The sequence below is a fragment of the Staurois parvus genome, unplaced genomic scaffold, assembly GCF_062004578.1.
Source record: "Staurois parvus isolate SC_StPar_1 unplaced genomic scaffold, SC_StPar_1.0 ptg001411l, whole genome shotgun sequence".
NCBI classification, from domain to species: Eukaryota; Metazoa; Chordata; class Amphibia; order Anura; family Ranidae; genus Staurois; species Staurois parvus.
In genome coordinates, this window is record NW_028319207.1 from 124769 (window position 1) to 137233 (window position 12465).

At 40.2% G+C, this 12465-nt stretch overlaps 1 protein-coding gene across 1 annotated transcript; it reads left to right on the forward strand.

The window, feature by feature from the left end:
- Positions 1-8992: 8992 nt before the first annotated feature.
- On the forward strand, positions 8993-10166 carry LOC149436163 (olfactory receptor 1L6-like). The gene has a single exon (XM_089661934.1). The coding sequence runs from the start codon at positions 9134-9136 to the stop codon at positions 10052-10054; it is 921 nt and encodes a 306-aa protein (XP_089518060.1). The 5' UTR covers positions 8993-9133; the 3' UTR covers positions 10055-10166.
- Positions 10167-12465: the final 2299 nt, after the last annotated feature.

The window sequence follows — 12465 nt, forward strand, 5'->3', positions numbered from 1 at the left end:
GTGCGAGTAACAATTCTGTGGCCCTAAGTAACAGTTCTGTGGCCCTCAGTAACAATTCTGTGTCTGTCCCTGAGTAACAATTCTGTGGCCCTAACTAAAGTTTCTGTGGCCCTAAGTAACAATTCTCTGGCACTCAGTAACAATTCTGTCTGTCCCTGAGTAACAATTCTGTGGCCCTAATAACGTTTCTGTGGCCCTAAGTAACAATTCTCTGGCACTCAGTAACAATTCTGTCTGTCCCTGAGTAACAATTCTGTGTCTGTGCGAGTAACAATTCTGTGGCCCTAAGTAACAGTTCTGTGGCCCTCAGTAACAATTCTGTGTCTGTGCGAGTAACAATTCTGTGTCTGTGCGAGTAACAATTTTGTGGCCCTAAGTAACAGTTCTGTGGCCCTCATTAACAATTCTGTGGCCCTAAGTAACGGTTCTGTGGCCCTCAGTAACAATTCTGTGTCCCTGTGTAACAATTCTGTGTCTGTGCGAGTAACAATTCTGTGGCCCTAAGTAACAGTTCTGTGGCCCTCAGTAACAATTCTGTGTCTGTCCCTGAGTAACAATTCTGTGGCCCTAACTAAAGTTTCTGTGGCCCTAAGTAACAATTCTCTGGCACTCAGTAACAATTCTGTCTGTCCCTGAGTAACAATTCTGTGGCCCTAATAACGTTTCTGTGGCCCTAAGTAACAATTCTCTGGCACTCAGTAACAATTCTGTCTGTCCCTGAGTAACAATTCTGTGTCTGTGCGAGTAACAATTCTGTGGCCCTAAGTAACAGTACTGTGGCCCTCAGTAACAATTCTGTGTCTGTGCGAGTAACAATTCTGTGTCTGTGCGAGTAACAATTCTGTGGCCCTAAGTAACAGTTCTGTGGCACTCAGTAACAATTCTGTCTGTCCCTGAGTAACAATTCTGTGGCCCTAATAACGTTTCTGTGGCCCTAAGTAACAATTCTCTGGCACTCAGTAACAATTCTGTCTTTCCCTGAGTAACAATTCTGTGGCCCTAATTACGTTTCTGTGGCCCTAAGTAACAATTCTCTGGCACTCAGTAACAATTCTGTCTGTCCCTGAGTATGAATTCTGTGGCCCTAACTAGCGTTTCTTTGTCCCTAAGTAACGATTCTGTGGCCCTAATTAACAATTCTGTGTCCCTGAGTAATAGTTCTCTGTCCCTAAGTATCGTTTCTCTGTCCCCAAGTATCGTTTCTGTGGCCCTAACTCTGTCCCTGTCCCTAATACAGAGCGGTCTGCCTCTGTTCAATGACTGCAGGCAAATGAAGAATTCCAAAATGGCCGCTATTTATAGCTCGACCATTACACAGTGCTAGCTGGCTGGCTGCTGATTGGCTGATGCGATCACATGTCATTGAGGAATGCATTATGGGTCAGCGCGCCTTGTCTGCGCGCCTTCCCAGACATCCCCGCTCCGTCGCCGCACATGTCAGCCGCCATTTTCGGAAAAATTTCGATTCGCGCGTCCGAATTAGGCTATTTTTCGGATTCGGCGCGAATCGAAATTTTTCCGATATTCGACTCGAATTCCACTTCGGCTACTTCGATTCGCTCATCTCTATTAATATCAATAGGGATTAGAGATGAGCGAAGTATTCAAAAATTCGATTCGGCTGATTCGGCGAATTTCAGGAAGAAATTCGATTCGATGCGAATTTATTCGCTACGAAGATGACTTATAAAAAGGGTTTCTAGGCTTCAGAGAGCCTTTAAATTAGTGCAGAACACTGTACCTTTAATTTAAATGCCCTTGGAGATGAGGAAGGAGAAGGAGAAGGAGAAGGATGAGAAGAAGGAGAAGGAGAAGGATGAGAAGAAGGAGAAGGAGAAGGATGAGAAGAAGGAGAAGGATGAGAAGAAGGAGAAGGAGAAGGATGAGAAGAAGGAGAAGGAGAAGGATGAGAAGATGGAGAAGGAGAAGGATGAGAAGAAGGAGAAGGAGAAGGATGAGAAGAAGGAGAAGGATGAGAAGAAGGAGAAGGATGAGAAGAAGGAGAAGGATGAGAAGAAGGAGAAGGATGAGAAGAAGGATGAGAAGAAGGAGAAGGATGAGAAGAAGGATGAGAAGAAGGATGAGAAGAAGGAGAAGGATGAGAAGAAGGAGAAGGAGAAGGATGAGAAGAAGGAGAAGGAGAAGGATGAGAAGAAGGATGAGAAGAAGGATGAGAAGAAGGAGAAGGATGAGAAGAAGGAGAAGGATGAGAAAAAGGATGAGAAGAAGGAGAAGGATGAGAAGAAGGATGAGAAGAAGGAGAAGGATGAGAAGAAGGAGAAGGAGAAGGATGAGAAGAAGGAGAAGGATGAGAAGAAGGAGAAGGATGAGAAGAAGGAGAAGGAGAAGGAGAAGCAGAAGGAGAAGGATGAGGAGAAGGAGAAGGGTGAGAAGATGGAGAAGGAGAAGGATGAGAAGAAGGAGAAGGAGAAGGATGAGAAGAAGGAGAAGGATGAGAAGAAGGAGAAGGAGAAGGATGAGAAGAAGGAGAAGGAGAAGGATGAGAAGAAGGAGAAGGATGAGAAGAAGGATGAGAAGAAGGATGAGAAGAAGGATGAGAAGAAGGAGAAGGATGAGAAGAAGGAGAAGGATGAGAAGAAGGAGAAGCATGAGAAGAAGGAGAAGGATGAGAAGAAGGATGAGAAGAAGGAGAAGGATGAGAAGAAGGACAGTTCTGTGACAGTTTCTGTCTATTTCTGACAGTTCTGGGACATTCACTCCATACAGCGGTTTCAACCGCTGTATGGAGGGAATGACATAGAACTGTCAGAAATAGACTATTTCTGACAGTTCTGGGACATTCACTCCATACAGCGGTTGAAACATTGTATCTATTTGTTTCCATAAATGGATCCATTTATGGAAACAAATAGATACAATGTTTCAACCGCTGTATGGAGTGAATGTCCCAGAACTGTCAGAAATAGACTATTTCTGACAGTTCTGGGACATTCACTCCATACAGCGGTTTCAACCGCTGTATGGAGGGAATGTCATAGAACTGTCAGAAATAGACTATTTCTGACAGTTCTGGGACATTCACTCCATACAGCGGTTGAAACATTGTATCTATTTGTTTCCATAAATGGATCCATTTATGGAAGCAAATAGATACAATGTTTCAACCGCTGTATGGAGTGAGTGTCCCAGAACTGTCAGAAATAGACTATTTCTGACAGTTCTGGGACATTCACTCCATACAGCGGTTTCAACCGCTGTATGGAGGGAATGTCATAGAACTGTCAGAAATAGACTATTTCTGACAGTTCTGGGACATTCACTCCATACAGCGGTTGAAACATTGTATCTATTTGTTTCCATAAATGGATCCATATAGTCTATTTCTGACAGTTCTGGGACATTCACTCCATACAGCGGTTTCAACCGCTGTATGGAGGGAATGTCCCAGAACTGTCAGAAATAGTCTATTTCTGACAGTTCTGGGACATTCACTCCATACAGCGGTTGAAACATTGTATCTATTTTTTTCCATAAATGACATTCTGCAAATACACTTAGAGGAGCTCTGCAGATACACTTTTTGCCGGCTTGGAATTAATCTTATTTTCATCCTACTTCTTCTTCTTCTTCTTCTTCATCCTCATTCTCATAAGAAGAAGAAGAGGATGAGGATGAAGAAGAAGAAGAAGAAGAAGTAGGATGAAAATAAGAATAATTCCAAGCCGGCAAAAAGTGTATCTGCAGAGCTCCTCTAAGTGTATCTGCAGAATGTCATTTATGGAAAAAAATAGATACAATGTTTCAACCGCTGTATGGAGTGAATGTCCCAGAACTGTCAGAAATAGTCTATTTCTGACAGTTCTGGGACACTCACTCCATACAGCGGTTGAAACATTGTATCTATTTGTTTCCATAAATGGATCCATTTATGGAAACAAATAGATACAATGTTTCAACCGCTGTATGGAGTGAATGTCCCAGAACTGTCAGAAATAGTCTATTTCTGACAGTTCTGGGACATTCACTCCATACAGCGGTTTCAACCGCTGTATGGAGGGAATGTCCCAGAACTGTCAGAAATAGTCTATTTCTGACAGTTCTGGGACATTCACTCCATACAGCGGTTGAAACATTGTATCTATTTTTTTCCATAAATGACATTCTGCAAATACACTTAGAGGAGCTCTGCAGATACACTTTTTGCCGGCTTGGAATTAATCTTATTTTCATCCTACTTCTTCTTCTTCTTCATCCTCATCCTCATAAGAAGAAGAAGAGGATGAGGATGAGGATGAAGAAGAAGAAGTAGGATGAAAATAAGAATAATTCCAAGCTGGCAAAAAGTGTATCTGCAGAGCTCCTCTAAGTGTATCTGCAGAATGTCATTTATGGAAAAAAATAGATACAATGTTTCAACCGCTGTATGGAGTGATTGTCCCAGAACTGTCAGAAATAGACTATTTCTGACAGTTCTGGGACACTCACTCCATACAGCGGTTGAAACATTGTATCTATTTGTTTCCATAAATGGATCCATTTATGGAAACAAATAGATACAATGTTTCAACCGCTGTATGGAGTGAATGTCCCAGAACTGTCAGAAATAGTCTATTTCTGACTATTCTGGGACATTCACTCCATACAGCGGTTTCAACCGCTGTATGGAGGGAATGTCCCAGAACTGTCAGAAATAGTCTATTTCTGACAGTTCTGGGACATTCACTCCATACAGCGGTTGAAACATTGTATCTATTTTTTTCCATAAATGACATTCTGCAAATACACTTAGAGGAGCTCTGCAGATACACTTTTTGCCGGCTTGGAATTAATCTTATTTTCATCCTACTTCTTCTTCTTCTTCATCCTCAGAAGAAGAAGAGGATGAGGATGAAGAAGAAGAAGAAGAAGTAGGATGAAAATAAGAATAATTCCAAGCCGGCAAAAAGTGTATGTGCAGAGTTCCTCTATTTCTGACAGTTCTCTGACAGCTTCTTCACATGTACAGCGGTTGAAACATCTGTATCCTAAATGGAAACTAATAGATACAATTTGTTTCTATTAGTTTCCATTTAGGATACAGATGTTTCAACCGCTGTACATGTGAAGAAGCTGTCAGAGAACTGTCAGAAATAGAGGAACTCTGCACATACACTTTTTGCCGGCTTGGAATTATTCTTATTTTCATCCTACTTCTTCTTCTTCTTCATCCTCATCCTCTTCTTCTTCTGAGGATGAGGATGAAGAAGAAGAAGAAGAAGAAGTAGGATGAAAATAAGAATTCCAAACCGGCAAAAAGTGTATGTGCAGAGTTCCTCTATTTCTGACAGTTCTCTGACAGCTCCTTCACATGTACAGCGGTTGAAACATCTGTATCCTAAATGGAAACTAATAGATACAATGTTTCAACCGCTGTACATGTGAAGGAACTGTCAGAGAAATGTCAGAAATAGCGGAGCTCTCTGCAGGGACACTTTTGCAGGCTGATCGGGAAAATTTCGATTCGCGCACCCGAAGTAGGCAAAATTTCGCATTCGACGCGAATCGAATTTTTCCTGAAATTCGTATCGAATTACGGTTCGCCTGGTTCGATTCGCTCATCTCTAATAGGGATGAGTGAAGCTGCTGGGGTTCAAATTAAAAAACATTTTGATTGAAGTACGAGGTTTGTGAACCCTATTGAAGTCTATGTGGGACAAATCTTGTTATGCAATTCTGGTCATTTATAGGTCTATTAATCCAGCTACTGTCAATTAAAGGCATGGGTAGCTGGGCACTGCCATGTGGGACATGAACCAATTTCAAATTAGAAAAAATTCTCCTTAAACAGAATTGCCAGTTCCCCCTTCATAGTTTCAATGTATGTGACAATAAGGCTGCTGGAAGCCCAAGTGTTATTTAAAAAAAAAGGGGGCAGAGTTATCCGATCCTTCAAATTATTGCCTCTTGAAACTCAGATGACCTGGGGCAAAGGCAATATGCTGCATTATAGGATATTCGTTACTTCTGGCAGCAAACCTTGAAACTTTTAGGTCAAACAAATTTGACCCATGATAGCAATGAATCCAACCCTCATCCCTAAATCTAGGATTTATATGTCAGTATTAGAACAAGGTCTCACTCTTCTCCTAATCAAATAATGATTTAGCTTCCCTGCATAGCTGACAGCTCGGAGCTATAATTGTGCCATGTGGGAAATGCTGAGATCTCTGAGGATTCCAACTGTCAGATGTGACAAGAAGCTCTGTGTCCCGTCTGTTCTATAAAACCAGTGGCGGTTCAGACATTGCTTTGAGCAGTTCCCATTCCCACAGGTTGCATATGAGACTGCAGTACAGTCCTTGGAGGATGAGAACTGGCATTACAGAGTGCTACAGACAATATGAACTGTGTCCAGGCCAATGACAGGTAATAGTCTGAATTATGAAGCTTCCACATGAAAACATAAAGGTTTCTTTCAGACAGACAACAGAAGGTTGTATAGCGTTGGTTGACAGGCCTTTAGGAGGTGCTACTGCCACTTCCTGATGCATTTTTTTATTATTCTTTCTTAATTGCTGAAAGTTTTCCCATGCACATTACATCTACATTGCACAGAATCATTTAAGTGCGTCAAATACGCAAAAAAAAAATCAGGACGGGGCACATACTTTTTCACATCACTTTAAATTGATGCTCTACCATTTTCAACCATTGCTGCATAGTGTTCTTTATGAGATGCAGAAGCCAGGGGTGTGACTACAGCTGATGGGACCTAATGGCTACATTTTGATGGGGTCCTCCTAGGCAACCTCCCTGCTGTCATGATCTTATCATAAATGCCATTTTCCAGATAACTACTACTTACAGATAAACTACTGGACTTCATGCTCTCCCACCCCACACCAAGCAAGTGCTGAAAGATGTGGTCTAGCAGTAAGAGTTGTAGCAATAATAATAATAATCACCATCACAATATTTTATATTATTCAGAAACAAAACAAAAAATTGTGTTTGTGTATGAAAATAAAATATTTAAAGAGCCGCAACTCCAGTATCAGATATTTGTCATAGAGAATATAAGTGTTTTAGTAAATGAGCTAAGCCAAAAAATGTGGGGCAAATGTGGAAATTTTTGTTATTTTCAAATTTATTTATTTATTTATCGAGTTTATATAGCGCCAAAGGGTTTGCTCAGCGCTGTACAATAGAGGGGGGGACAATACATTAAACAGTACAGTAACATCAAATAGCACACAAGGGGTAAGAGGGCCCTACTCTTTCGAGCTTACAATCTAGGAGGGAGGGGGTAGAGGTACAGGAGGAAATGGCTGTGGGGGATGGAGTGGTAGGAGGAGGGAAGGGCAGCGGCTGTTAGGTGAGGGTGGGGTAGGCTTCCCTGAAGAGCTTCAAATGTGCTCTAATGTCTAAATGTCTACTTTCATAAGTAGACAAACGTTAATCAAATAATGTATCCAAAATCCAGATAAATCACCAAAATATCTATGTGGTAAAGTCCTCTGTAATGTGCATAAAAGTAAAAGCACAATCCAATGTCAGTTCTCCTCCACCAAGATGTAGAAAGTCCGTGCTGGAATCACCACCAATGGAACAGATGTGGGCTTACAACCTATAAATGACCCTCTAACTAAAAATGTCATACACAATAGAGTTCATGGATAAAGACAGCACCAGGAACACATCACTCCTGTTGGTACTCTTCTGAAACATCAGGTATCCTCAAAGAAATCCTCCTCCCATCACCATACCAGCAGTACCCATGAGAAGATATGAAAGCAAACAACCCACATAGTGTAAAATCTTAAAAACATTAAACTATGTATTACACTCACATGGATAGCTGCACAATAAAAAAACGTTATCCGGTAGGCATATACTGCAAATCCACCCTCACTTCCAGGATCACTGGAATGCGATGACGTCAGCATGTAGCTCCTCCCTATGTGTTTCATCAGAAATTACTTTTTAGATGGTCATTTATACTTGGTAGGGCTTTTCCATTGGTGGTGGTTCCAGCTTAGACTCTCTCTGCCTTACAGGGTCTTAGAGTTCTTTCTCCACAGGATGATGGACTTTTTGGGTCTGATGGCCCTGTTTTGCATGTACTTTGGCCTGTAGGCCATATATAGGTTTAACCCTGTGTGGGGATAGTTTTGTGATGTCTAACAGATCTGGTTAGTTATTTATTTATTTTATTTTTCTAGTTTTGTATAAAATGTTTTTTGGATGCAAGATTTGTTCAATAAAAACATTTCCAGCTTAGACTCTCTTCATCTTGGTGGTGGAGAACTGACTTGTGATTTTACATTTATGCACATTATAGAGGACTTTATCACGTGGACTTTTTAGTAATTTATCCGGATTTCTGGATACAATATTTGATTAATGTTTGCTTTTGAAAAACTATTAACGCACATTTTTTTAAAAATGTTTCCACATTTGCTTCACTTTTTGTTAGCGCAGTTCATTTTTTAAAATATTTTATATTATTACATAATTAAAACTTACTAAAATTCTTTTTTTGTAGAACTGCAAACAACTATCTTGTCACTGGGCTTTTCACAGTCTGAAGAAGATTGCTTTAGACATATGCGGTTAATTTCAGTGCTGACCGAGTTGACCAGAGGGAATAAATCTACACTACAGCAGTGGCAGCTGAACACATTGCCCTTACTGCATAGCCTATAAAGGGGACCTGTGACTACAAACGATTCTGCGGTTTCCTCCTGTACGTCTGATGTCAGATCTCCTTGTTTGGAAAAGTCACCAGAGGTACAGAGTCAGTGTCAACAGCAACTTTTTCAAATCTTAAAAATACAGTACTGGATTTGTAATTTTTAAACATTTTCTATGTTTAATTTTTTCCGACAGTTCTTTTAATGGGACTCATATCCACCCCCAGACCCCATAGAAGCTATGTGGATTGCTATGGCTATTGTGACACCACTCACAAAAGCTTACATAGCTATTTCCATTGGGTCGCGCAATAAGTATTGTATATGTGTGACTTGTCCTTCGTTGTATTCGGCTTTGGTCTGCATAGTCCCTTTATTTTGTTAGTTGTGTGTTATGTCTATTTGACTTATTTTTTAAAACTAAATTTTCACTTTCTTCAGATGTGCTGCATCCAGTAATCTACGTGTTTTTGTCATATACATAACTGGTTAATATACATATGGAGCTTCATGAAAATAAGACTTTTTCTGGTTTTGTCCTGTTGGGATTTTCTGATATGCCTCATCTACTTTTGCCTGCCCTCTGCTTCTTCTTGACTGCGTATATCCTCTGCATTACAGGAAATCTGTTCATCTTTGTGCTTTTTATGTCACAGCACCAACTTCACACCCCAAAGTATGTCTTGATGAGCAACCTTGCCTTTTTGGATGTATGTTTTACCTCCATTATCATCCCCAGGGCCTTGTATGGTCTCCTGTCTGGAGACACCCACATCTCTGTCCAAAGCTGTTTTTGCCAGCTTTTTCTCTTCTTAGTAGTGGCCAACATGGATAGTTTTTTGTTGACCATCATGGCCTTTGATCGCTACTGTGCAGTTTGTTTTCCCCTACAGTACACTTTGATGATGAACAAGAGAACATGTATCTGTTTGGTGGCTTTTTCTTGGAGTATTGCTTGCCTCCACTCTACATTCACTGTTTGGGTGGCTTCTTCTCAGCTCTTCTGTGGTTGGGTAATCCAACACTTCTTCTGTGACTATCCCGTCATAATTATTCTATCCTGCTCTGACTTGCCAGTCACTTTGCAGACAGTTGACTTAGTTGCATCTTCCATTGATATCTTTACTCCAGTGCTTTTAATCCTTGGGTCCTATATACTCATAATCAAAGCAGTGTTGACCCTAAAGTCAACCCAAGGAAGTAGAAAGACCTTCACCACTTGTTCATCTCATCTCACCATGGTCATCCTCTTCTACAGCACGGTAATATTCATGTACTTTCGGCCAAAGTCCATCTACTCACCAACCTATGATCGAACCATCAGTATAGTCTTTACCATCATTAACCCGACTATCAACCCATTTATTTACAGCCTGAGAAATAAGGATGTCAAAACCTCTATAAAAAAAATTATAGGATAGACATTGTTAGTTTAAAGAGTTTAAAGCCAAACTACCCCTTTATAGCAAATAAAAACTGAAATGTGTAATTCGGAGATTTTATTAGTCTTGATCTAATAAAACTTTGGTGCTATTGAAGTGTCTATCATTATTATTATTATACAGGATTTATACAGAGCCAACAGTTTACGCAGAGCTTTACAACATAAGGGGGGCAGTACAAGTACAATACAGTTCCTTACAGAAGGAATAAGAGGACCTTGCTCATGGAGCTTACAATCTAAAGGGAGGGGGAGGTGGTACAAAAGGTAATTGCTGCAGGGGGTGATCTGAGGAAGGTGACTCAAGTACAGTTCTTAGGTGGAGGTGTGATAGGCTTCCCTGCATAAATTAGTTTTTAATGATCACCTAAAGATGGACCGGGTAGGAGCTGACCGGATATACTAGAGCAGGGAGTTCCAGAGGACTGGAGATACTCTAGAGAAGTGCCCTGTAAGAAATATTTACAGTTGGTCATTGAACAGTGTTCCATTGACCACCATAGCTTTGAAGCTACTGCTGCCAAATGCCTACCATTGCATTATTCAACAACTACTTGCATTCTTTAAAATGTAACTAAATGCAAAACCTTTTCAGTTTTTGGATACAATAGCACATGGGTTTTTTTTTATAGCTGTCTGAAAGGGCAGCAGTTGTGCATCGATGGCAATACAGCAGTTGTGCATCGATGGCAAACTCAGTGGCAAAGTTTAAAGAGATCGGCCAAAGGGGAGGGGGGGGGGGTAAAAAAAAAAAGTGCGAATACTAGCACAATAAGGAAATATCTACCTCTGCAGGAGAAAAGCCTGAGAAATACAAGAGAGATGGAGAAGGTCAGTTTTATGACTTGTAATGTTAAGGGACTAAATATACCGGGAAAAAGGCATAAGATCCTCAGAGAATTACAACAAAGATCTATTGGAACAGCATTTGTACAAGAAACACATTTATAACAGGAAACAAATGTAAAATTATATTCTAGATATTACCCAACCTGGTATTATGCTGATTCACGTACTAAGCGGGCTAAAGGAGTGGCAATTGGTATAGCGAAGAATTTAAGATTTAAATTGGAGGAGAGGCTGAAGGATCCCGAGGGGTGGTTTTTGTTTCTGAAGGAGAAATTGAGTGTACATTGGCAAATATTTACTGCCCCAACAGAAACCCGAGGCCTACCTCAAGAATATACTGGGAAGACTTCTAGATTATAAAACGGGTAAATTGATTGTGGCAGGAGATTTTAACTTTTGCATGGATCCTCAGATTGACACGTCGCATGTGCAGAGAGAGGGAAGTAGAAGTCGGAAAGCAATACGAACAATGCTATATTAGTGTCAACTAATAGATATCTGGAGGATTAAACATCCCAGAGATAGAGACTATACATTTTACCCTATGTGAAATATTCAAGAATAGTTTATATTTTGATGGAACATAGACTACTGGAGTCATTGGTTAAAGTCAATATAGAAGTCACAACAATATCGGATCATGCACCAGTTACAACAAAATTATTATGGGGTAGGGAGCAGGATAAAATAAATACGTGGAAGTTAAATGAGACACTCCAGGATCAGGACACGCAAGAGAGAATAAAAAAAGAAATAGAGCAGTACTTTGAAAAAAATGAGGCCGAAGGAATTTCAGTGGCCACGGTCTGGGAAGCCCATAAGGCATATATCAGGGGAATTCTGATAGCGATTGGGGTAAAAAAAAAAAAAAAAGGAACGGCAAAAGAAAGTTAATACGCTATTAAGGGAATTACACAAGCTGGAATAATATCATAAAAAAGAATAGCAGTTGACATATAGCAGCAAATAATAAAAAAGAGAGAGGAATTAGGCAATTTAATGGAGGAAGAAGTGCGAAAAACTTTTAATATGATGGCAATAGAGAGATATCAGTGGGGGAATAAACTGGGTAAATACTTAATGAGACTACAAAGAAGAAATCTAGGAAGTATATCGAGAAAATTAAGGATGACAATGGAGATCTGGTGTATTTGACCGCTGATGTCACTAAGATATTCAAAATGTATTATAGTAAATTATATGGCATAAACCGGAGACAGTTGAAAGGGGGGGAAGAGGAGAAAACAAGACAGAGGCAAAGGTATTTAAGAGAAGCGAATTTACCAATTTTAGGAGAAGAACTATTAAAACATCTGACAATTAGTCCCCAAATTGAGGGTATACATGAATGCATTAGGAGAAGGGACAGAGATCAGGGAAGAGTCATTGCAAGCATATATTACACTCATAATAAAAGAGGGGAAAGATGGAAACCAATGTGTTCGTTATCGGCCTATCTCATTGTTCAATACAGATACTAAATTATTCGCAAAGTTCCTGATGGATACACCGTGAGATATTACAAAACATTTCAAGGACAAT